This window comes from Phacochoerus africanus, chromosome 6, assembly GCF_016906955.1.
Source record: "Phacochoerus africanus isolate WHEZ1 chromosome 6, ROS_Pafr_v1, whole genome shotgun sequence".
Lineage (NCBI taxonomy): Eukaryota > Metazoa > Chordata > Mammalia > Artiodactyla > Suidae > Phacochoerus > Phacochoerus africanus.
Window position 1 is genome coordinate 4,174,422 of NC_062549.1, and position 25,878 is coordinate 4,200,299.

Here is a 25,878-nt window from a genome sequence, read left to right on the forward strand (position 1 = left end):
AGGGCTGCCCAGCATGCCTGGGCCACTGTCCCCTGGGTTGTGACCCTGTGCTGTTTTGTGTGTGCAGGGGGAGCCAGGAGAGCCGGGGCTGCCTGGTGAGGTGGGCATGCGGGTAAGTGATGCTCTGAGCTCTTTTCCTCTGTCCTTCCTGGTGCCCAGATCTCAGTGCAAACCCAGTCTTTTGCGTCGCAGCTCTTTGGGTGGACAGGAGATGTGCACATGCTCGTGTGTGTTTGCGCAGCCACGATGTTTTCTAAATTCTTGCAGAAAGTGAATCATACTGTACCTTCCGAATACCTTCTAACACGAGTAGTTTTTCCACGTTAGTGCAGATAGATGCCACGTGTTCTCTTAATCAGTGCATATTATTCCATGACATGGATGCATCGTAATTTATATAACCTTTCCTCTATTTATGGCTCTCAAGGTTATTGCTAATTTCATTTGTTTTTCCCTAAAATCACTGAAGCAAAAATGCACGCGTGTGTGTGTGTGTGCATTTCCCCTTATGTGCTGTATCTTTATCTCAGTAGGATAGTTTATAAAAATTGCCTACCTTTGGCTGAGGAAAAGCACGTTTTAATTTTAATAGACTTTAACAGATATCGCCAGTGTAGTTGCCTGAAAAGCATGGCCATCGCTGGTCCAGGCAGCAGAGGCGCCCCCAGGCTCTGCAGCCTCCTGTTGGGCTTGGTCAGGACTTGTCCAGGCTGCCCTGGCCTCACGGTAGTTCGGGGACGGCATGGGTTCCTGGCTCTAGCAGGCAGGGAGTGACGCGAGCTCTCCCTGCAGGGGCAGTGGAGGTGGAGGGGTTTCTGGGGAGACCCTGTGTGGGCGGCCTGGCGGGTGAGAAGCAGCCGTCTGGCCCCTGAAGACGCTTATTGACGGAGCGTTGCCTCTGCTCCTGTCTTTTCTTTCCGTCCCCAAACCGCTCCCTCGTGAACACTTCTGCAGGGATCCCAAGGCCCACCCGGACCCCCAGGACTTCCTGGACCCATTGGCGCTCCCGTGAGTAAAGTCGCTGTCTGGAAGGGGCTCTGGTGCCTTCTCTTGGGGGGGGGGGGTCCCAGGCTTTCCCACAGGTCCCCTTCCTGCTCCCGTGCGCACAGAGGACCTCTGCCTTGCCCCCGCCTGTGGCAGTGAAGCATCCGCGTCTCTTCTTAGGGCAAAGTGGTGGGGTCTTAAAGGGTGTCTTGGGAAGAAGTTTAAATGCACATTCCCAGGACCCCATTCCCAGATAACAAAGCAGCAGACTTGTGTGGAACCTAAGGATCTGTATTTCTACCCAGCAGCCCAGATACTGCTGACCCTGGACCTGAGAAGCCTTTTTTGCCCTCCTGTCCAGTCTGCTGCTCAGGAACGGGGAGGAGTTTTTATTAAACCTCGGCCCCCAGCGCAGTGCTAGACGCATGGGATGTTCGGTGGGTGTTTGGCCACCAAGTGCCCGTGAATGAGGCCAGGAACACATGGATGCAGTGTTTCAGGAGCACAGTGGCTTCCTGGGCCTCTACCCCTGTTCCTTCCTGCTTCTCGTTAAGAAAGCTTGGAGCCGATCTCCAAATGAGAGAAGCAGCGTACAAGGTCATTTTCAAGCAAGGCGCTTGTGTTGCCTTGGGGGCATTTAAGACCTCTGCTCTCTGAGTTTCTGGCCAACGCATTTGGATGGAATTCAAGTAGGACACATGTCCAGCCCCCTGCAGGCCTCCCCTCCGGGACAGCGTCCCATGGCCTGGTCCTGTGCTTCTCCGGGCATCGGAGATGCTTGTGTTGCTCCTGAAATCCACAGGTTGACCGGCCAGTTCCCACTCCTGCACCATCTTCCTCGTGGCCTGTCCAAGGGAGAAGAGGAAGGGCAGGACGGGGGACACAGGGACTTCACCTTGCACCAAGGATGTGCCCAGGCCCTCCGGCAGGGCGGGGCCCGCTCCCCAAGGGCGTTCCTGCCCAGGAGAAGCCGTGCTTCCCCGGCAGGGGGGCCAATGACCCTGCACACCTGAGCAGACACAGGCCTTCTGACCTCCTGCGCTTTGACCTGGGGCAGAGGCTTCAGGCAGAACCACAAGACTCTCTGGCAAACCAAGGGGTTGATGCAGCCATTCAGCAGGTCACTTAGTCATTCAACAAGCAGTTATGAACACCAGCGGCAGCCGCTCCTCCAGACCCCAGGGACACAGTGTTGAAGGGAGGGGGGCTCTGCCCTCCTGGGCTCACCTGTTGCTTGGGGGGGCAGGTAGTGGGCAGGAAACGTGTCACGTGGGCCGAGTGCTGTGGGGACAGAGAAGCCCGGTGAGGGGGTGGAGTGGGCGGTGGGCGGGGCAGGGACCGCCCTTAGGAGCCTGCGGCCAGAGAAGCCCACACCTCGCCTGACGTTTCTGTTTCTGTCACGTCTGCCCCCAGAGGGGAGGGGTTCTTAGCGTGGATGCTGGATGCTGCCCCTGAGGATGGTGGGGTGGTGCAGGACTGGGCAGTGGTCCTGTCCCTGCAGCGGAGGGCGGGGGGGATGTGGCTGAAAGGGCCCAGAGCCTCACGTTCAAGGCTGGAGTCGCCCCTCCATTCCACAATCAGAGGGGACCACAGGCAGTGGGTGGCAGTGTGGTCTGACGCTGTGGCCACGTTCCTGCACTTGGCCCGGCGAGCCCAGGGACCAGGGTGTGCTCAAGTGTTGGTGGGAGGACCTGTGTCATCCAGGCCGGGGACCAGCCCCCGGAGCTGACATGCACCCGGGAGGCGCCCAGGCCACTGTGCAGGGGAGACTCCGCCGGAGACAGCTCCTCACCGCCATCCTGTCCGCGGGCCCCGCATGCAGAGCACAGAGAGGCTGGGCTGGACTGCTGGCTACTCACCTTCCCTCTCCCACAGGGTCTCCAGGGAGAGCGAGGAGAAAAGGGAGCCCGAGGAGAAAAGGTAATTACAGCCTGATTCAGTTCCTGCAGCTTTCCATAGACGATGTGTGTGGGTGCATGTGTGTGTGCGCGTGTGCGTGCACATGTGTGCGTGTGTGACGGGCGAGGACCAGGGTGCCGGGCCACCCTGAATGTAAGCCCTGGCCCAAGAAGGCTGTGGGCTTGGTACCTGCAGGGGTTACAGTCCCCTTTTGCAAAGACGGAGTTTGAGGTTCTTCAGGCCGGGGGTTTGCAAGAGCCCTGGGTTGAGACTCAGAAAATTCCAGCTGCTGTTCCGGACTCACGGCACTCCTGGCAAGTTGCATAGGCTCCCCGCCCCTCAATTACCCTGCCTCTCAGTGGAGGGAGGGTTCCTGGTGACAGTTGTAGCTTTGGTGGCCCACACTTAGCCTCACTGGCCAAGTGCTGTGACCTGCCCTGAGCGGAGACTCAGGTTGCCATGGAGATGATGTGACTGAGGAGGGCTCAGGCTGGCCGTCCCTTCGTAAGGATGCCAGCAGGTCAGAGCTGGTCCTTGGATCAGGTCCTTCCAAGGGGCTGAGGCCAGAGAATGCTGGGGGCCTGGGGTGGCGGGGGGGCCTCCCCCGACAGCAGTGAGCCTCACAGTCTCAGGAAGCTTCCCCAGGCCCATTTGGGCACTGGGCTCCTTCAGATCCAGAGCTGGCGCTTGGCCCGTCTGGGCTAACTCACGTTCCAGACCCTTCTCCAGCATCTGCCCTCTTCCATCTTCCTAGAGTACGTATTTCTCCAGCTTTAGAGGGAATTTCTAAATTATTAAGGTGTTTAACTTCAGTATATTTGGAAAATAGTGCAAAGACAGCTTCCAGCTGCAGCATCCCGCTACAACAGCAGGGACCACTTGGGCTCATTTTCTGTAGGACCTCACCTTCTTCCACACAGTCACACTAACATACGCCGTTCCGTGTCCATCTTATTTGCTGTTCCTGCGTGTGGCATCGTCCCCAGGCTGCCGTAGACTTTTTTTTTTTTGTCTTTTTGCCATTTCTTGGGCCGCTCCTGCGGCATATGGAGGTTCCCAGGCTAGGGGTCGAATTGGAGCTGTAGCCACCGGCCTACGCCAGAGCCACAGCAACGCGGGATCCGAGCCGCGTCTGCAACCTACACCACAGCTCACGGCAACGCCGGATCCTTAATCCACTGAGCAAGGGCGGGACCGAACCCGCAACCTCATGGTTCCTATTCGGATTCGTTAACCACTGCGCCACGAGGGGAACTCCATGCCGTAGACTTTTATTATCTCCTAAGTGGCTGTGCATTGTTCCGTGGTGTGCAGAGTCTAGGATTTATGCCCCTATCGTTGGTCACGTAGGGTTACTTCCAGTTGCTCGTGATTAGGAATACTGCTCTGGTGAGCATGTGCAAACCGACAGCTCTGGTCATTTATTTTTCAAGTTTAGGTTGGTTTCTTCTCCACTCCCCCAGAAGGGAGGTTCCGGTCAAAGGAAAGGAATGTGTAGGTAGCTCCAGAAGTGCGTGGCCAAGGGGCTTCTCAGAAGGCTCTTCGGAGTTCTCTTCGTGGTGCAGTGGTTAACGAATCCGACTAGGAACCATGAGGTTGCGGGTTCGATCCCTGCCTTGGCTCAGTGGGTTAAGGATCTGGCATTGCCGTGAGCTGTGGTTTAGGTTGTAGACGCGGCTCGGATCCTGCGTTGCTGTGGCTCTGGCATAGGCTGGCAGCTTACAGTTCTGATTTGACCCCTAGCCTGGGAACCTCTATATGCCGCGGGAGCAGCCCAAGAAATGGCAAAAAGACAAAAAAAAAAAAAAGAAGAAGCCTCCTCGAAGGAGGGGGGCAGGATCTAGCATGACCCCCCACCCCAGGCTCCAAAGCATGGTTACCATTTGTTTGGATGTCATGTTTTAATCATAGTAGCTTAAGAAGCGAAATCTCTCACCCAGTGCTCATGAGGGCTTGTGTCTCTTGGTCCTTTTGAGAGATGTCCCGTGCCTCCGTGTTTGGTTACAGGCAGAGCCCTTCACCGTGGCCCTCTGCTCCTTCCCCTTACAAGGGGGACTTTAATGCGACACTTGGAATAACTGAGGAGGAACACGGCACCATTGGAAAGGTGGCCCCCTGGGCTCTCTGGTTGCAGCAGCTTAATGCTGGGCATGGGAGGACTGGCCAGCTGGGGGTCCCAGGGTCTCTGTGGAGGCTGGTGGAGCTGAGTCCTCACGGGCCTGTGGGGGCAGCGCGGCCCCTTGGTGAACCAGAGCCTCAGTTTCTCATCTGCAGAGTGGAAATATTCGCCCCTTCCCCAAAGCTTGTTGGGAGATTGGATAAAATAACAGGATCAAAATGTCCAGCACGTAACCGACATGGCCACAGACATGTGTTGCTTTCGGCCCTGTGTTTCGGGGGAAATTCAGACTGTATACACTCAGGAGTTCCCAGGCAGCTGGCCTGCGTTTGAATCCTAGTTCTGGGGCGTGCAAGCCATGTGACCTCTGGAAAGTTTATTTAACCTCTTGGTCTCCGTGCCCTCAATGCTGAGCGTAACTGTTGCCTGAGGCCACTGTGACGATCAAATGAGTGGGTACTTGTAAATGCTCCCAACAGCGCTGGGCAACACGTGCCATATTTATGGAGAGTGGGGGACAGAGAGAGAGAAAAGAGAGAGATAAGTGGCGGGGGAGTTCCCGTCGTGGCTCAGCGGTTAAGAAACCCGCCTAGTATCTATGAGGATGCGGGTTCGATCCCTGGCCTCGCTCAGTGGGTTAAGAGTCCGGTGTTGCCATGAGCTGTGGTGTAGGTTGCAGACGCAGCTTGGATCTGGTATGGCTATGGCTGTGGTTTAGGCGGGCAGTTGTAGCTCTGATTAGACCCCTGGCCTGGGAACCTCCATATGCCAAGGGTGCGGCCCTAAAAGACAAAAAAAAAAAAAAAAAAAGATAAGTGAGGGGAGCATAGCCCAGGCCTTGCGAGTTCAGCTTTAGGTGTGATCTCAGACTCGCTGACTTTCTCGGTGACTCGGGTGCACCAGTCCCTTCTTTGTGCCTCCGTTTTCCCATCTGTCAAGCCAGAAGCTTGGGCTGTGTGATCTCTTGGGCTCCCTTCCAGTTCTTATATCTGATGGGTACTTAAGATAGTTTATTTTCTCGCAAACCTCTCGGATTTCTTAAATCAGCAAGAAGGAAGTTTCCATCTCCCCTTGAGACAGGTGCATCCAGCTGCCTGGCCTTGCCAGACATGGAGCTGGGCCAGAGAGAGGCAGTGCCCATCCATCAGCCAGGCTGGCTCCGATGGGGCCTTCGGGTGCAGTGGGCCAGCCTTGCTTTAGGCATTTTCCAGAAGATGCCTCAGAGACACAGGGCACCCTGGAGGCTCTGGAGGCACAAGGACCTCCTATGATGGAGCAGTGAGACCCAAATGGTTGTCCAGGGGCTACCAGGCTGGGGACAGTTGACAGACTGTAGGGTCAACCTAGTTAGTCCCAAAGAGAGGAGTCGGCTCACGAGGGTCAAAGAGGGGACGTGGTGGCCCCAGTTCTGCCTGGAAAGCCATGCTCCCCGAACTTGGGGAGGGTGTGGCAGTCACACTGCTGAGGCCCCAGGGAGGAAGTCGAGGGGGCCCTGCCCAGGTTCAGGAGAGGGAAGCCTAGGCCCTGGTAGCCCAGGTAAAATGGACAGAGCTCTAGCTTTGGCATCAGAAGGGCCGGCGCCCCAACCTGGCTGTGCCTCTGCCAGCTCTAGAACCTTCCACCAGCTTCCAGCCTCCGTGATCCCTGTGTTCCTTATCTAACATTTAGGGGTCATGCTACCCTCTCAGGAGGTGGCTCTGAGGACCTAATGAAATTAGTTGTAAAAACAGACATGCGACTGTCACCCAGCAGGGACTCCTGGATGTTTAACAAAAGGGAGTGGGGGTTTGAAGGGACCTTGGCTGCCCCCTAACACCGCCCCCAGCTGTGCCGCCCCCTAACACCGGCCCCCAGCGGTGCCTTACTCTGCAAGTCATCAGGAAGGCCATGGCCTTGAGTCTCTGTGGTTCTGGAAGGGCCAGCAGCTCTGTCCACCAGGACCTAGTGTTACGCGTGCTGGTTAACTGTTCTCCGGGTGCTGGGCACACAGAGGTGCATTCACTTGCTCATTCAGTTAAACCTTTACGGAGCAAGTGTCCCGTGGAAGGCACGCCACACGCCCCTCCCACGTTAAGTGTGCACATGGACACCAGATTTCAGGATCCTCGGGACTGCAGCCTAGATGGCCGGAGCTGAGGGCTTTTCGCACTCTAAGTGGGGTGTGCTCGCCCCCTGCTGTCAGAGATTGAGAACAGCAGCAGGTGGTCTGGGTCCCCCCTACACACACCTGGCCTTTGCCACAACCCCCCTGGATGGAGGCAGTGAATACTGCGGCTTCCTCCTTTGAGCTGTGTGAACCAGGCTGGCCCTGAGGCTCTGAGACTTGATTTCCTTTGCTGAGAGTGGGGACAGTTTCACGGGATTGAGTCACTGATGCGAATTTTAAACAAGTGTGGGTGCAGCCCCTGGTACTCAGAAGATGCCGCAGACACGGATTGATTCTGCTTAATTTGCATGTAGAGGTCGCACTTCATATTTGCAGGTTCAACCAATCACTGACCAAAAATATTCGGAAAAACAATCCAGAAAGTTCCAAAAAGCACAACTTGAATTTGCCATGTGCCAAAAACTATTTACGAAGCATTTACATTGTATTAGGTGTTCCGAGAACTCTAGAGATGATTTAAAGTACGTGGAGGATGTGCTCGGTCATACGCGAATGCTGAACATTTTACAAAAAGCACTTGCGCATCGTGGGTTTGGGTGTTCGTGGGGTCCCAGAATGAATCCCGCGTGGACACACAGGACTGACTGTACACACGCGTCCCAGTCAATTAAGGGAAGTGAAAAATCACCAGCGAGCTTAGAATTCTTTTAACGCAGTCACTTTTTTTCTTTTCTTGTTTTTCATTATTTCAACCCAATGAGACCGTTGAATCCCAGAGCCAGGTAGACTCCTCCAGGGGCAGCGGCGTAGACAGAACCTGGATTAGGACTCCCAGCTCATACCCCGGTGTCTCCCGTGACACTCCCCCTTGCCGGCCCCTTTCTCCCCCTCCCCGTTCCGCACAGCCACACGCTGTGTGCTCAGCCAGTGCTTAGTAGCTGCTTCCGCGTGCCAGGTGCTGCTCTAAGCGTTTTCCATGTGTCAGCTCACTCCCTCCTCACGGCAGCCTGTGAGATAAATGTCAGCCGTATTGTCGACGGGGGACTGAGTCAGATTCGCCAGGTAAATTGTCCAGGCTCATGCAGCTTGAGAGTGGAAGAGCTAGGGTTCCAGTCCCAATAGTGAGGGCAGCCCAGCTCCGTGTCCTCCCAGCCCTAGGGCCCCGGCTGCCACTCAGCCTGTGCGAGGAATGGAGCTGGCCATCAGCTGCCCATCCTGTCCTCATTTGTGCTTGTGCGGTCAGTGCAGTGGTTCCAAAACCCAATGAAACCAAATATCAGCCGCACAAGACTAAGTGTCACGACTTTGATGGGATGTGCTGGCTCCAGTTTAAATGCCAACCCAATCTTCCCTGTCACCTCCACCCACCTCCTGTCCCAGCTGTGGCAGTTAGAGCCCCCGCTCTCCCCACAGCTGTCTTCTGTCTTCCTGCTCTGTCCGTGCCCCTGTCTCAGTCATCGTCTAGCTCTCTGTCTCCCTCTGTCTCCATCACCATCTAGCTCGCTGTCTCTCTCTGTCTCCCTCTATCTCTCTCTGCCTCCATTGCTGTCTAGCGCTCTGTCCCTGTCTCTGTCACCCCTCGCTCACTTGGAAATGCAGTGGGTGTTTATACTTACTTACTGGATGGAGGAATGAATGGTGGATAAAAGTGTGCCCACAGTTTGGTGAACTGCATTACGAGCCCCTTGCGTTGGCCTTTTGAGCCCCCTGGAGACCCACGCATGAGATGAGGTGTCTTTGTGGTTCAGAGAGGCTGCACGGTGTTTGCGGGTCACAGATACGGGAAAAGAGCAGCAGAGAAAGAAACGTTGTTTCCCTGGCCTTTAACTTACTGCCTTGGCCCCAGGGCATGTGAGCTCTGGGCTGTGTGCGTGTCTTCGGCTCTGGTGTGTCTGAACGAGCCTGTGCACCGTGGGGCTTGGCGGGCACTTTGCCTGCCCTCCTTTCTATGGCATGGACCGCGAAGATGCCCTCTGCTCTTCACTTCTCTCCCTTCCTCCTTTTGCCAGGGGGAGCGAGGCCTGGATGGATTCCCCGGAAAGCGTGGGGACACCGGAGAGCAGGTAGGTGGGCATGCTCCCGAGGGTGAGGTTTTGTCGGAGGACAGGACAGGGTGGGGGCCTGGGATGGGGCTCCAGGAGGCTTAGCCACCAGCCCCTGGCTTATGGTCACACGTGGACAACTCCACACCGTGGTGGAGAGATCCCAGAGAGCACACCACTCTAACTCCATTCGAACCTCAGCAAGATGACATGTGAGCATTAAGGCCAAGGCTAAGGCCACGGATGATGGCACAGGTTCAAGGTGATGTATTCATTGTAGTCCTGTCCCCAAGAGTGAGAGATCGCAAAGAGCCCAGGTGCTCGTCAGTGAGGGACCTTGAATGAATCAGGGCGTGTAGATACAGGGGATCCTACGAGGCTGTGGAAATTAAGGCAGTGCCTCCTGTACTGATAGGATGGCCTGTAGGATCGGTTATTAAGTGGAACATAAAGGCAAGTGTAGAACCGCCTGGGAAAATGCATCGGCGACTTGGGTAGACACGGACCATCTCTGGATGGACAGCCAAGAAACTAATAACCTGCTCTCCTGGTGGCCTCTGGAAGAGAACCCCCAGTGGCTGATGGGTGAGACAAGAAGGAAGCTTTTTTTTAGGGCTGTACCTGTGGCACATGGAGGTTCTCAGGCTAGGGGTCCAAACGAAGCTGTAGCCGCCGGCCTGCACCACAGTCACAGCAATGCAGGATCCAAGCCGCGTCTACAGTCTACACCACAGCTCACGGCAACACCGGATCCTTAACCCACTGAGCGAGGCCAGGGATTGAACCCTCATCCTCATGGAGGCTAGTCAGGTTCATTAACCACTGAGCCACCACAGGAACTCCCTTAAGTGTATTTCTAATTGCACCTTTGGGATGAAGCTCTACAGAAATCACTCCTCCATGGGGTGAGCCCTGATGGGCGCACTGCCTTCCAGAGCCTTCCTTGTTCCTGTGGGTGGGGTGGCTCCTGGGACCCTCCTCACTTCCCACTCCAGTGGGAGTTTTCAGGGCCTGGACCCTGTGGAGTCCGCCCGGGAGGTTTCCTCGAGGGGGCATTGATGGGACCTGGGTTTCTCTGCCTCATTACCGAGCCCTGGTCCAGAGTCTGGGCGGCTGTTTCCCACCTTCCTCGGCCCTGGACACTTGGCCACTCCCCAGCTCGCCCTAAGGACTCCACATGACATTGGCAGATGGGGTCCTCCACCTTCTGCCCCCTCCCCACATTCTCTCTGCTGGCCCCTCGCATCCTCGGGAATGGTTCTTTGCTGGCTCAGGATGCCTCTCCACTCTGCAGCACCAGCTCGAGTCCAAAGGGACTGCCCGGAGACGGGGCATCAGGCTAGCTGAGGAGGCGCTTCCTAGCAGCACACGCAGGCTGGACGTCTTGTCTCGGGGGACCTGTGCCTTCTGGGAATGAGGCCAGGTACAGAGTTGGAAGAGCGTTGCCTCCCAGCCCGTTCCTTCTGCGCTAACCATCCGCCTCTCTTTCGTCCAGGGACGACCCGGCGCTCCCGGTGTGCCAGGGCCCCAGGGAGAGAAGGTAAGCCAGGCTGCGGCGGGAGATGGCCCCGAGGAGCAGGCGTGTGAGCTGAACACATCGGGGCCGGGGTGTGTGTGTGTGTGTGTGTGTGTGTGTGTGTGTGTGTGTGTGCGCGGGGGTGGGGGCCAGGCTGGAGTTTAGAACAGAGTGCAGACGAAGAGCGAAGAGCGTTGGACGTGCGAACTCAACCTACGGGAAATTTCTGCATATTGTATTTCAATATCTCTTCTACTCTAAGAAGTAAAAACTCAAGAAACAAACAAAAATCCCTATTATATAATGTCTGGACATATTACAATATTATGCACCTATATGGCTTTTTGGACTAGGCAGAGTATGAACAAATATTAAAAAAAAAACTTACCAACTCCCCCTCCTCTCCCTCCTGTTCTCCTTCTCTTTCCTCTGCGGCATTTTTTCTTTTTATCGGAACTATAATCTTGAAGATGTGCCGGTTATTTCATAAAGTATCATTCTACGGGTCATCTGTTTTGGAACAGTTTCCCAGCAAGGCTTAACTTGGTGCATTTGCTGCTTAGGGTTTCTGTACCTCAAATGAAGGACCCGTATGTAAAAAGCCTTGGCACATGGCGAAGTGCTAGGACAGTGTATGTGATGATGATAACCTTTGCAGGCGTTCAGGGTCACAGGGGAAACTAAGAAAGCGCACTGTGGTCTGGGTTATGGGGGGGGAGACATCAGACCTTGGGTTTGAGAACAGCTGGGGAGGGACGGGAGCAGGATGAATCCAGCAAAGCCAAGGCAGGCGAGACCAGAGGCGCATCCCTGCTGCTCAGCATCACCGTAGAGGTCGGGTGAAGGTCACTGCCGGGCTCAGACCAGTCCCCAGAGCAACCTGAAACTAGAAGAAAAGGGAACGGCCGTTCTGACTCTTTACAGAAGGAGAGCGGGCAAACATTGTAAATAAACAAATAGGCCTACAGGCTAAAAAAAGCCTCCTTTCAGGAGCGATGGCTGGAGAATGCTGATATCTTCCGAACTTTCTCACTCGGGCTTCCGTTCTAGCTGAGTTAATTATTCTCTGAGTATTTTTAGAGTTGAGACCTCCATTGTTATGGGATCCTAGTGTCAGGGTTTTAACGTATTCTCGCAGCTCCTTGACAGGAGATGTTAAATCCTAAAATAAGGCGTTTATTTCAAGTCACTAAGAGGGAATGATCCTTAAAGTTTGGATCTAGATGACAACTCTTTCCTACTACCTCGCCCGTGTGTGTGTGTGTGTTTCATAAATGCCAACCTTCCATCTCATGTATAGAGGTTTGTGGCCCCTCCTGATTGAGAAGCAGCTGAGTTATCACCACTTATTACAATGAATGCAGCGGCATAGGAAGACAAGGGTCAAGGGTCATGGCATGATTTGGGGTGTTCATTGGAAGAGTCAAGAAACCAGTGGTTCTCAGATGATGTAATGCCTCCTAACTGAGTCTAAAAGGACACCAGTGGGACAAGTCTTAGATGCTTTAGTCTTTGAGAAAGTTGCTGGACCCCTTGAGCTGATCAGAACCCCCCTCGATTTACAGATGGGAGAGCAGAGGCTCAGAGAAGTAGGGTGTCTTGCTCAGGACTCCTCAGGGGCTGCAGACCAAAGCATATGGATCTAGCTGCCTGTAAGGCGATGCACCAGCCCACAGTGTCAGGGGATGCTCTCTTTGCTATAGTAAGAGTGTTAGTGGGAGATCCCATTGTAGCTCAGCTGATTAAGAACCAGACTTAGTGTCCATGAGGATGCAGGTTCGATCCCTGGCCTCGCTCAGTAGGTTAAGGATTCAGTGTTGCCATGAGCTGTGGCGTAGGCCGGCAGCTGCAGCTCCGATTTGACCCCTAGCCTGAGATCTTCCATGTGCCGCAGGTGCAGCCCTAAAAAGAGGAAAAGACAAAGAGTGTCAGTGGACTAACTGCATGGCCGTGTGAGTCATCTCCTGCTGGGTAAAATGAGGGTAAAATGGTCTCAAGCAGCCTCCGAGGGCCAGGAATATAGGAGCAGCACGGCGCTGCTCCATGCGCCGTCACCAGGGTGGAGTCATGACATCTGAAGAATCCACTTCCACAGTCACTCCCAGGGTGCTTGGAGGGCTCAGTCCCTGGGCCTCTCTGCTGGGCGGCTCACAGAAGCAGCAGCTGCTCCCCCAGAGTGTGGGGTGAGTCGGCTGAGGCCGGGGCTGGGGGTCCAGAGGGGGCATCCACGGTCACGTCTAAAACCTCATCCTGGAAGCCACACCCATCACTTCTGCTGTGAGCGCCTGGCCGCACAGACGGACAGTGGTCCAGAGAGGAGGCCAGGACGCAGACTCTGAACACCAGGTGGCAGGGCCATCGTGGAGGCTGGCTACCCTGGTGGGTAAAATAGATCTTTGCCAAAATTCGATACCCAGGTGGTAGAAACCAAATGATGCAAGGGCAGACTCTTGGTCCTGTTACTCACCAGCTTTTTTTTTTTTTTTTTAATCTTTCGTCTTTTGTCTTTTTTTGGGGCCATACCCATGGCATATGGAGGTTCCCAGGCTAGGGGTCTAATCGGAGCTATAGCTGCCGGCCCACGCCACAGCCACAGCAACGCGGGATCCGAGCCGAGTCTGCAACCTGCACCACAGCTCACGGCAACTCCGGATCCTTAACCCACTGATCGAGGCTAGGGATCAAACCAACAACCTCATGGTCCCTAGTCAGATTCATTTCCTCTGCTCCAGGACAGGAACTCCCCACCAGTTCTTTGACCTTGAACCTCGATGGGCTTCAGTTTCTTCATCTCTAAGACAGGACAGTCTCTCAGGGGAAAAGATTTAATCCATATCAAGTCCTTAGAACAAGGCATAGAAACAGTATCCAATGCCTATTAGTTTTATATACATAAATTATCATGGATGGACCATAGGGTCTTAGTTTTCCTTACTAATGATTTAACCTGTCAAGACATTTCATCTCACAGTTTGTAAAATTACTTATGCAGGTGATAAAACATGTGTTGATTAATTGATTTCATAACTATCACTGAAACTCACTTTTCATGGTGTAATGATGATGGTAAATGAAGCAATAAAGACAATAAAAATGAATGTAATAATGAGACATTGTGACGATAAAAGGAGAAAGACGCAATGATAAACCTCAGAAGAATCGTTATTCAGCCACACCTAACCCTCTTTTTATTTTTCTCATCTGTATATAAGTATATATATGTTCCTATATGAATGTTTTATGTATTTCTGTATGTTTAAGAACTACACCAAAAGGTGACTGTATAGTTAGGAATATTACCGTGTAGTTTGGAGAGCCACACCAAGATGTTACAGTGTAACTCAGAATATTCCAGTGTGTAGTTCATTCAGGATTTTAGTAATACTAACAGTAGTATTGCCGAAGTATTAATAAGGTGTGTGGGGTATAGGGAAGCAATACCGGGTTCTGAGTGCCTGGAGCTGGCCGCATGTACATGTCATGGAAGTGTCTGGAGAGGATAGAAAGTGCTTTAAAAAGGCAGTGTGAGCACGTGTGTGCACACGCGTGTGTATATGGGGGCTGGGGTCGTGGAGAGGAAAAGCTGGAATGGAAACACGTTTCTGAGGCAGGACTCAGTTATGACACGTGAGACAGAAAGCCAGGTCCAGTGAGAAGAACTGGCCCTCTGTACGTGCCACTCAGCTTTGCTGCGTAGCTAAACCTGCTCTAAAAAGTAAAGCCTCCCGTTGTGGCTCAGAGGTAATGAACCCAACTAGAATCCATGAGGACATGGGTTCTATCCCTGGCCTTGCTCAGTGGGTTAAGGATCCAATGTCACCATGAGCTGAGGTGGAAGCTGTGGCGGAGGTCAGTAGCTGTAGCTCCAGTTGACCCCTAGCCAGGGAACCTCCATATGCTGTAGGTGCGGCCCTAAAAAAAAAAAAAAAAAAGTAAAGTGTTTTTAAAGAGTCATTATGAATTGAGATTTGAGGAAAACACCTGATGCCATGTAAAGAAATGTGACTTTTTCAAGTCTTGGGCAGCCGTGTGAGCATCAGAACTGTGACTGCAGCAGTTTGGGTGTCAGAGAAGACTGGCCCTGTCCATAAAATAGGACCTCAACGCAGGGTGACAGGTGTGCCTCGAGTCCTTCATTCTTACTCCTGGGCCCGAGGAGCTAATAGATGCTACTGTATTTATTCAGCTTTGCCAGCTGATTCACCAGGAGGTTTTGAACGTGTCCCATGCTGCCCAAGCCAGCCTCTAGGGTACATGAAAAGTCGCATCTCCAAGTCACATGTGGGGACATTGGCTGTGAACAGTGTCCTTGTTTTTGTCTCTAGGGCACTAGAGACATAACAGCGAAGACTTTTCTGTTGGTTGAAAAATATGCCCCGTGTAGAGAACCAAGGTGTAGCCCACATTCTGGAAAATCTGACCTTACAGCTGTCAGAGCCTGGGTGGCCTGGGGGGAGGGGAGAAGCAGATGAGAAAACAGAACCTCTGTAGAGCGTGACCTGTTGAAAATGGAGGGGGATCAGCACAGCCCTTGTGTTAGTTATTTGCTGCATAAGTGTTTCCTGATCGCTGACCAAGTGCTGAACCTTGGGCCTCGCGCAGAGGATGCACCGTGGGTGTGGTCACTGCTCTCGCTGTGCCTGACACAGTGCCTGGTGGAACAGGTGCTCACTGTGCCTGATGCAGTGCCTGGTAGAGCAGGTGCTCCTGGGTGGTGGACCGAGGGATGCCCCTGAGCAGAGAAGTGCTGCAAAAAGCACCAGCCACATCCAAGCACTGGGCAGGATGTGCACGTGAACAAAAACAAGGCTCCTACCATCTTGATGCAGAGATACGAGTCAGACACAGAAATGTACAGGAAGGCAGTAAGACCAGGCAGGATGGCATGTGCGATGGAGCACAGAGGAGGCGGCGGTCCTGAGGGCTTGCCTGGATAAACAAGGGCCTCGAAGGGGTGGAGAACAGCAGGGAAGGTGGTCGGTACACCCTGTTAGTGTGAGAGTCTCTAGGTCCATCCATGTTGCTGCAAATGGCATTATTTTTCACTCTTTTTATGGCTGAGTAATATTCCATTGTGTGTATATGTACCACATCTTCTTTATCCAGTTCTCTGTTGGTGGGCATTTAGGTTGCTTCCATGTCCTGGATGTTGTGAACAGAGCTTCTGAAGCGCTAGGGTGCATGTATCTTTTTGATCTAAAAAATGATACATATGGACTTATTTACAAAACAGAAAGAGACTCACAGACACAGAAAGCAAACTTATGGTTACCTGGGGGGAGAGAGGGGGTAGAAATAAACTAGGAGTTTGGGATTAGCATATACACGGTACTGTGTATGAAATAAGCACACAACAGGGGGCTTCTGTCCAGCACAGGGAGCTACACTGAAGATCTCGTGATAGCCTGTAATGGAAGAGAATCTGGAAAAGAATATACATATACACGTAGTTGTGTGTAGGTGTGTACAACTGAATTAGTGTGCTCTATACCTGAAACTAACACAGCCTTATAAATTAACTGTTCCTCGATAAAAAGTACACTCTGTTGACAGGTTGCTCATTTCTCCGCAGGGCGCCGTGGGGCCTGCAGGACCTCCCGGGGTACCGGGCTCTGTGGTGAGTGGTGCTGCCACCAGGGGTTGGAATCGTGGACTCGGACCCTCTTAGGAGTATGGACTGGGGAGAGTTGTTGCCCCCGGGAATGAGGCGGGAGTCCGCGGGTGACGCAGGCTGGGTACAAGTCTTAGCACACCAATGATGGGATAGAACCAGAGACGAGTCAGAAATGGCTGAGTCCAGCCTCCTGTGTGAGTCCCCTCCGGAGGGGGCGAGGTTGACTGGAGAAAATGCCGCCGCCTTTGCTGACGTCTGGTTTGTCCCTCAGGTGCAGAGAGAGGGCCTGAAGGGCGAGCAGGTGAGAGGAATGTGGGTCCTGTCGTGGTGGGGCTCTGGGGGGGGGCCCAGAAATAGGAAGGCCACCGGCATGGGAGTGACCCTGCTTGCTGAGCTCAGATGGAGCTTTTCAGAGATGGGTCAAGCTGACTCTCAGCCAGGAACACACATCTCCACCGAGTATCTCGGTCCCCGATGGGACCTCTGAAGAAAGCGGAGTCAGCAAAGGGTCCTCATTGTGTGGAGGGGGAATTGTGGCTAATTCTTGTGTGGCTTTGTTTCCAGGGAGCCCCAGGACCACGAGGTCACCAGGGCCCACCTGGGCCACCAGGCGCTCAGGTAAGCCATCCTTCCCCAGCCCAGGTCTGCTCTGACACCTGTAGATCTGGAAGGTAATAGGCAGGCTCACCCTGAGCACTGCGTGGTGTCAGAAGCTCTCCCCAGCACCCCAGGGATGGGGACGGTTGTCAGCCCCTGGCACAGGAGGAAACTGGGCCTCACGTGAGACCCCTGGGCACGGACCATGCAGTTAGCAGTGTGGAGCCCCGAGGAAAGTCCGGGCAGCCCACCTCCGGAGCCCCCAGTCACGTCCCACACAGGCCGGGATTGGGGCCTCGGGTCTGCCGTCTGGTGCTGTAGTTTCCTTGCGGATAAAAGGAATGAAACCACTGGGCACTTTGATGCCAGTTGAGTTGCTTCCGGTGCATGTTTGCTTTTGGCGTGTGTCTGAGTCATACTGACTTTGCAGTCGTTTGGATCCTTTCAGCCTTTGGTTTCTCCCTCGGCTAGGGGTTCGATGATGTGTAAATAGCCACTCAGAAGAGGCCCGGCAAATCACAATGGTCATTTTTGATAAGAGGTCAGAGACAAAGGATAATTATTCATAAGGCTATAGTCGGTTCCACAGCTAGTGATTGACCCGTGCTCATCCTGGTAACGGGCTGCTGCTGCTTTCAAGTTACTGTATTTTGTTGAAGGAAATAAGACCAATCTTATGTTGAAATGTCCATAAATTAGATTTTTATGAAGCCATCAAGGCCCATTCCTCCTTAGGATAAATGTGTATGTTTCTGCTGGGGTAAAACTAGAAGAAACTTAGACGTCTCATTCCAGCATAATTAGAACAGTTTCCTATCTAAAAGCTCAGGTCAGAAAAGCCACCCTCTGTCTCTCTAACCTCAGTTGCTTTGCCGAACTTCTCCAAGGCTTGGTGTCCAGAGCTCTCCGGCATCGTTACAACTGTTGCGAGGCTGAAAGTAGATAATGCAGAATGCTCTCATATTTCGCTCTCCGTGCACATACACGCATATATTTCAGATCCAGGATTGGCAAAAGTACTGGCCGCCCATATACTGTAGTATATTATATACAAAAACATTTGCATGTTAAGTTTGCAAGGGTGAAATTATTTTTGTACTTTTACCAGTGCAGACATTGGTACAGAGATGTTATTAAATCACACAGCTGAGAAGCAAGACTGAGCTTTGAACTCGGATCTGTCTGACTATCTAGCCCACGCATTTCACCCCAGAGGGCACAGGTCAGCAATCCCTCCTCTGAGATGTGCAAAAGAGAATTACTCTACTTCATGGTCCCACTAAGGAAAGAGAAGGTGACGATGCCCAGCCCTGCTTAATTCGCGAGGCAGCCTCCTTGACCTCTGACCCTGGGATCTGGGAGGTCATAATGGGCAGTTTGCCCCCTTTATGTAAATTTTGTTTTGAGGGAGAGACGCCTTAAACATCTGTGGCCACCTATTTTATAGCAAGTGAAATATTAAGACTGGAGATACAGGGGCGGAAGCTCATGGCCTGACCTCATGGTTTAGTGAAAGGAGTAGGAGAAAGAAGCAGTCGAGAGTGAACGCTCGCAATCTCCGGATGATGAGTGAGAATTCTCTGTGTGGCTCGTACCTGGAGCCCATCGCACTGGACAAAGAGAGAGAGGGAGCTGAACCTCAGCACTCAGATACCCGAAGCCTGCACCCGGCGGAGCTGTCCAGGGTCCTGAAGATGCCCCCTAGGCTAGATGCTCTCGGTAGAATGGAATTGGGTGTCATCTGTAGTGCTGGTGATGAAGTTCCCTTTCAAGGAGCTCAGAAACCCAATAGCTTACCTACAGACCTTATGAAAATGGGGACCAGCGATAAGAGACCAGGACCGTGAGGTTCTTAAGACCAGGGCCACTATCTCTCCCATTTCTAAATCCACAGAGTTTGTAACTTCATACAGGCTTGTGGAGGAGAGAGCCCACAATGGGTATTCCAGATGAACATGAGCGTCTGATCACTGTATGATCTCATAAGGATCCCGTGCCCGTGGGATGCACTTGGGGTTAGGACCCAGGACATCTGATTTCATGTCCCAGTTCATCTACCCAGTAACTTTGGGTCTTTGATGGCATCACTGTGCCTCTCTTATCCTCTTCGTCTTCCCCAACTTGGACGTCATCATCACTGACAGCCTCTCCCACGTAAATATCCTGTGAGGGTTAAAGGAGTCCCCGTAGAAAGCGCTGTTCTGTGAAGCCTCATTAAGCCCAATATTGTTGTCACTTTTAGTTCTGTCTTTTTTGAATGCATGGCAGCACCTAGCCCAGGGCCTTCCGCAGAGCAGTTGCTCCCTAAATAGTCATTGGATTGAAACAAATCGAGAACCTGGCTTCACTGGCGTCTGTTGAGAATGGAAAATTCTGAGTTTGTATCTAGCAACCCCAGCAAGTGGAAAATGTATCCCATTCTCTAAATGGAAACAGCCTGCAGCCTGCTGCATCCAAATGCTGAGGTTGCTGGAGGCATGCATCTCTCAGTCTCTCCCCAAGACGAAAGAGATTCTGGGAGTTTTATCAATGTCTGGTTGAGCATAATAAAGCAGGGCCAGGTGAGCAGATCAAACGCAAGGCATCTCTTGATGCTTAAGGAAAGCTCACGTCTGTGGATTTTCCCCTGAGCTCTCTGGAATAATCTTTGTCAGCAAGGGAGATTTAAACCTTTAATTACTACGGTTTGTCCACTCATGTATTTATTTTTAGGGTGTTATTAAGAGGAAAGACCTTAGACCTAAATACAATTCCATCACTTAATAGTTATGCTGAATTTGGTAATTGGGGCTGTTGATATAATAATCATATTTATTAAAGATGAAATTGAAGTGCAGAGAGGGAGTTTCTGGCCCAAATTCACCCATAAAGTTTGTGACACAGCCACAGAGCTGAAGGGTTTTTTTCCCATTCACATTTCATGCCGTGTTCTAAGTGACATCACTATACATTTGGGTATAAATCAGGGTGCTATCAGGAGGTCCGGGTGCTGAGTCAGGGCTTTTGTACCCATCCTTCATGTGGCCCTCACAACCACCCAGTAGGGAGGCATGTTGCCCTCACTTAGGCGATGAGCCGAGGTTCACAGATGCCCAGTGGCTTGTCTGAGATCAGGCAGCAGATACGTACCGAGGGGGGCCGGACTTTAATCAGGTCACTATGATGCCTTCGTGTGCCAGTTTTCCTTGCTTAGTGGAAGGTGATCTCTCGTAGACAACCTCATTTATTTATGCAGACGGTCATTTCATATCACAATGGACAGAGGGTCCGATAACCTCGGCTGGCTCTTGCTGAGGCAGCAAGATACAGGGGCAGAGGCACCAGGCTTAGAGCAAAAGATGCTTGGGTTCCAGACACCTGTTTTGTGTGCACATCGTGTGTGCATAGTGTGTGCGCTCTTGTGTGCACTAATGCAAGGCATTCGATCCTTATTGTACTCAGCTTTAAAGTGTGAGTGATGGCACCTCCATCTCGGTTGTTAAACACTCTTAATTGGATCAGATATTTCAGTGCTATGGATTGGAGGGAACGGGAAATTTTTTTCCCTCCTGACCTCCCTCCCAGATTCCTCACTGGAACGGGATGGTATTTTCCTATGCAGGGAGAGTGAGAGGGCGGAGTTACATCCTGTGGTGTTTACGCTGTATTTACCACGGCCGGTCTTTTTTTTCCCTTGTCTTCTCCTCCTACAGGGTCTGAGGGGTCCAGAAGGCAAGGACGGACCTCCTGGCCTGCAAGGCCTCCGAGTAAGTAAACTGTCCTCCCTTTCTGGTACCCCAACTTGACCCCCCTGAAACCCTTACCCCCCCCCCCCCCATTTTAGCAGCTCGGACGGAGGAGATGAAGCCTGTCTCGTGAGCTTAGAATGAAAGATTGGAAGCAGACCGAAGGGTTAGACTGGGTTCATCAGCGGTGGTTGAGGACGGGCTGTGTGGTCAGCCCGGAGCTGAATCCCAGGTCATTTGGTGCAGATGAGCCTGTTGTTTGCCACGAGTCATGAATATAGACACTCACATCCGTGTGTGGTCAGAGCCCCAGCAGAAGGAAGCCCGGGCCTGAGAGAACACAGACAAGGAGCAGTGACCCAACCTGGGGGCCAGCCAGGGCTTTCTGAAAGAGGTGATGCTTGAGCTAAGTCCTGAGGAAGGAGTAAGGAAAAATAGCAGTGAAAGAGTAGCAGTCTGCCAATAGGCTATCAGGTCCTCTAATCCAAACATCCGCATTATTTTTGAGTACCATAATTTTTTTTTCTTGTCTTTTTAGCGCTGCACCCACAGCATGTGGAGGTTCTCAAGCTAGGGGTTGAATCGGAGCTGCAGCTACAGGCCTACACCACAGCCACAGCAAAACGGGATCTGAGCCACAGCTGTGACCGACACCACAGCTCATGGCAATGCCAGATCCTTAACCCATTGAGCAAGGCCAGGGATCAAACCCATGTCCTCATGGGGTGGGTTTGATCGGGTTCGAACCCATCAAACCCACTAGTTGGGGGTTTCCACTGAGCCACGACACAAATTCCATGAATATCATAATTTCTGAAGTGTTTAATTCAATTCAGCCCTTGTCCTTTTATTCTGATTGTGCACCCCTTATGGATTTGAATCCACCAGTAAGCACAGCCTGACACCATGCTGTGTATTTTAGGACAGAGGGTGATGAAGCACACCTGGGTTGGGTGCCCCCCTCGGTGCCCCCACGGCAACCTGGGACTGACCTGAAACTCTGCATTCTCAGCTCCCTGCAGGGTGCCCAGCCCAGAACGAGGACTGGGCCTCCAGCCCTTAAGCATGGGGCATCTTCCATGGGCTCACCTAGAGAGCAGGCCCAGGGCACAACCATCCAGAGGGGTTGGGGCAGGCCCTGGTGGTAGGGAGCTCACTGCCCTTGGAGGTTTTAGTCCAGAGGCCAGGGGGCCACTCTCAGATGGGTGGAAGCGGGGGTTCCGGGGTCTGGCAGAGGGAGCCCCTGTCCCACACATGGCCTCTCATAGCCTGGAGAGTCCGTAGTGAAGAGGGTGGTGTCTCAGGTTTGCTGTGGACTGAGTGTGACTAGGGGGGATCACGTGGTACCTTCTCGGTTCCGACATCCGGTGACCTGCCTCTGACTCAGCACAGACTCCACCCTGTGCTTACCTACTGTGAATGCCCTCCTCTGGTTTCCAAGCACCTCTGCATCCTAGGACCGCCTTGAACTCCCAGGCTTCTCAGAGGAACTTATTTTGAAGGCTCACTGAGACGTGGAAGGGTGTCCTGAAGGCGGGTTGGGTGGGAGAAGGCACTTATGCTAGAAGACCGTGGAGATGCCACCTCCCACGAGCATCCCCAGCCCTGGCCTCAGTTTCCCCATCAGTCGAATGGGTCAAGGCCAGTTGCCGTCTCCTCTGTGTGGCTCAAGGATCCTGGACTTGGCAGCAAAATGGACCTGGGTTTGAAGCTTGCCTCTCCTTCTCAGCAGCTGCATGAGCCTTCAGGGGACCCAACCTCTCTGTGCCTGTGTATTTGGTCACAATGGGAAGGCAGCCCAGACAGCTGAGTAGTTGTGAGAAAACGTGCCAGTGTGGGCGTGGCGCTTTATGGGCAGCAAGACGTGGCAGCTGTCGAGGCTGTCATTCCCCCAGCAAGCCCGTGCATGGTCTCAAGAGAAAACAGCGGTCTTGTACATATGGGATGGGTGTTTAGGGAACCTTATTTCATCCTACCCCCAGCTGCTCTAAGTGTTACTTTTCCTAATTTAATGTTGGATGGTGAGTGTGACTCTGATAACAGAGATGACTGCAAAGGACTTTTTTGGGTTTTGTGGGGTTTTTTTGTCTTTTTAGGGCCGCAACTGCAGCATCTGGAGGTTCCCAGGCTAGGAGTCAAATCGGAGTTGCAGCTGCCAGCCTGCAACAGAGCCACAGCAACTCCGGATCTGAGCCTCGTCTGCAACCTACACCACAGCTCACGGCAACGCCAGATCCTTAACCCACTGAGCGAGTCAGGGATCGAACCTGCATCCTCATGGATACTAGTTGGATTCATTTCCACTGCACCACGACGGGAACTCCCTAAAGTTTTTTGTTTGTTTGTTTTAAATCTTTGTCTTTATTCACTTGGCTCTTATTAAGGAGGGGAGGGGATGTCTCTTGCCTGGAGCTTGTTTGTCAAGGCCCACGCTTCGTTGGCCATGACGTCCTGGCACCCCAAAAGTGCTCATGTATCCTCTAGGGACGGCTGCTGTCCACCCCAGAAACACCTCTCACCCCTAAGAGTAGTGTCAGACTCCAGGGCAGGGGCAGCTGTGCTTGATCCGACCCTGGCGCTTGCTGGGGCTGAGGGGCTTTGACACATGCACCAAGACGGGGGATTTGAGGAATGAAATAAAGGGACCCAAGGAGCAATCTGGGTGGAGAGGAGGGCAGGGCAGGGTGCAGCCGGTCTTGATTGATCCCCTGTGCACCAGCTAAGTGCCCGTCCTCACCACAGTCCTGGGAAGGGCCTGCACCCCCCTTTCCAGGCTCCAGAAACAAATCCATAATACCTTCATCGCACCTAAATCTGTGAAGAAGCTTCATCGTGTATTCATTTGTGTCCACAGTTTCCCGGACTGTCTCATGCATGTCTGGTTGCCGTTTGTTCCCTGCAGGATGTTTGGGTGCAGAGGTGGCGTGGCCCAGGTTGCATTCCAGAGGCATCCGTCTGGCCGCTGTGTGGAGGGAAGGAGACCGACTAGGAGATGATGGCTGTGGTCAAGGGGAAAAGGTGGTGGTCCAGACCGGGGAGGGGGCTGGGAGGAGCACCTGTCCTGGACCCGAGGCTCTGCCAGGCAGCAGGGCCCCGAGGCAGAGGCAGAGCCCTTGGCCTGAGAGACCGAGTGTGTTGCGGAGGAGGGCAAGCCCAGAGTCCCAGGGCGGGGTGGTGAGAGAGGAGCTCTTCTCTGGTCCTGTGTCTCTGGCGAACAGAGGGGGATGACCCAGTGGGTCGCTGGGGACCCCGTGCTGCTGGTGTCCTTGACGGTGATCTGACGGGAGCCCTTCCATCCCATGGGCACTGCTAGTTCTCGGCTTCACCGCAGACACCCAGAGCAGAGACAAACGGCGATGTTGGTGTGGGCTCAGAAGCCACTTCCTGTTCAGCCGGTCTCTGGCTGAGTCGGGAAGACCCGAGACCGAAGGATGACTTATTCAGAGCACGAGCCCTCGCCCTCGCTCAGGGCTACCTGCACTTCCTCCCTGTCAGCTTCCATTGAAACGTCCCTCTGAAGGGCTCCTTACTGTCAGCGTGCACACTCGGGCTGTGGCACGGGAAGAGACAAGACAGTGACGTGCTGCAGGGGCCGGGGAACCGAGACACGGAGACAGCAGTGCGGCTGCATAATGGGATGCCTTTATTTTAGAGATTAGCGAGAGGCAGACAGCGTAATCCCTGGCAAGGCGAATGCATTCATTTTGGTCATAGCTGGTATTTTGCCACAGTGATGTGGTGAAAGGGGAGGGTCGGGAGCCAGGCACCCTCTCCCCATCCCCATCCTGATCCCGCATCCCCATCCCCATCCTGATCCCGCATCCCCATCCCCATCCTGATCCCGCATCCCCATCCCCATCCTGATCCCGCATCCCCATCCCAGTCCTGCATCCCCATCCTGATCCCGCATCCCCATCCCCATCCCGATCCCGCATCCCCATCCCCATCCCGATCCCGCATCCCCATCCCCATCCCGATCCCGCATCCCCATCCCCATCCCGATCCCGCATCCCCATCCCCATCCCAGTCCCGCATCCCCATCCCCATCCTGATCCCGCATCCCCATCCCCATCCCAGTCCCGCATCCCCATCCAGCAGAGCCCTGGAAGGTGCAGGACCCCTGCAGGGGATGTCAGGCACTCACAGCCTGGCTGGATTCCCTGCCTTAGACAGAGGTAGAGAAGCTACTCAAGCCGTTTCTGAGCTTCTGTTTTCCTCTTGCCTGTCTGAACCAGGCCCTGGGGAGCCCTGTCTCTTAGCTGGAGGGGGCAGTGCTGCAGCCGCATCTGAACCCAGAACTTTCCAAAGTAGAGCCAGCCAGGCTCCAGGCCGTGGAGGCACTTGGACACTGGAAAGCTTCCATGAGGTTGATTTTTCAAAAAAAAAAATTCTCTTGTGCCCCTAATCGTCCACCCCAAAATAGACATCCTGTCACTCTCACACCAGCCTATTTTAATTTTCTGTAGAGGACTTACCTGATATTTTTATTATTTGAGAATTTGTTCATTTTTGTTTTCTCCACTAAAATGTAAGTCTGTGAGGATGTTATTTTTGTATTTGCAGCATCTAGAGGAGTGCTCCACGTTTATAAAACATTTTTATATATACATTACAATAAATATTTAAATAATATCTATAAGGGTGTAAATATGCATAATTACGTAATAGCATTAGTGACTATATAGTCCCACAGGAGTGCTGCTTTCCAGGCGGTTGGCACAGTTGGTGGTATGGGCGGAACAGGACCCTGGACTGGGCCTCTGGGCTCCTGGGTTCTGACCTTTGACAGAGAATGCCCAACTTTTTTTTTTTCATCCCATTTCATCCACCTCCTACCCCTGCCCCTTCCAGCAACTACCAGTCTGTTCTCTGCATCTGTGAGTTCAGGTTTTCTAGGCGCCACGTTATAAACGAGGCTGTATGGTATTTGTCCTTGGTGTGTTTCACTTAGCGTAAGGCTCTCAAGGTTCGTCCACGTTGTTGCTAATGGCAAGATGTCCCTTTTTTTGCTGTTGTTGTTGTTGTTGTTTTAAGGCTGAACCCAAGGCCTATGGAAGTTCTCAGCCCAGAGGTCGAATTGGAGCTGCAGCTGCCAGTCTACACCACGGCCATGGCAACGCCAGATCTGAACGTGTCTGCCTCCTACACCACAGCACACAGCAACTCCAGATCCTTTAAACCACTGAATCTGCGTCCTCATGGATACTAGTCAGGCTCTTAACCCACTGAGCCACAACGGGAGCTCCATGATTTCCTTACTTTTATTCCCTTGTAT

The 25,878-nt window shown here is 53.0% G+C and overlaps 1 protein-coding gene across 2 annotated transcripts in view; it reads left to right on the forward strand.

Moving 5' to 3' along the window:
• The window catches only part of COL22A1 (collagen type XXII alpha 1 chain), a 249,072-nt gene that overhangs the window by 95,180 nt on the left and 128,014 nt on the right, over positions 1–25,878 (forward strand). For both annotated transcript variants that reach the window (XM_047783198.1, XM_047783199.1), the window contains exons 14-22: positions 68–112; positions 955–1,008; positions 2,860–2,904; positions 9,119–9,172; positions 10,647–10,691; positions 16,240–16,284; positions 16,553–16,582; positions 16,846–16,899; positions 20,571–20,624. In XM_047783198.1, coding sequence (XP_047639154.1) covers positions 68–112; positions 955–1,008; positions 2,860–2,904; positions 9,119–9,172; positions 10,647–10,691; positions 16,240–16,284; positions 16,553–16,582; positions 16,846–16,899; positions 20,571–20,624 — 426 coding nt within the window. The remainder of the gene's footprint in view (positions 1–67; positions 113–954; positions 1,009–2,859; positions 2,905–9,118; positions 9,173–10,646; positions 10,692–16,239; positions 16,285–16,552; positions 16,583–16,845; positions 16,900–20,570; positions 20,625–25,878) is intronic.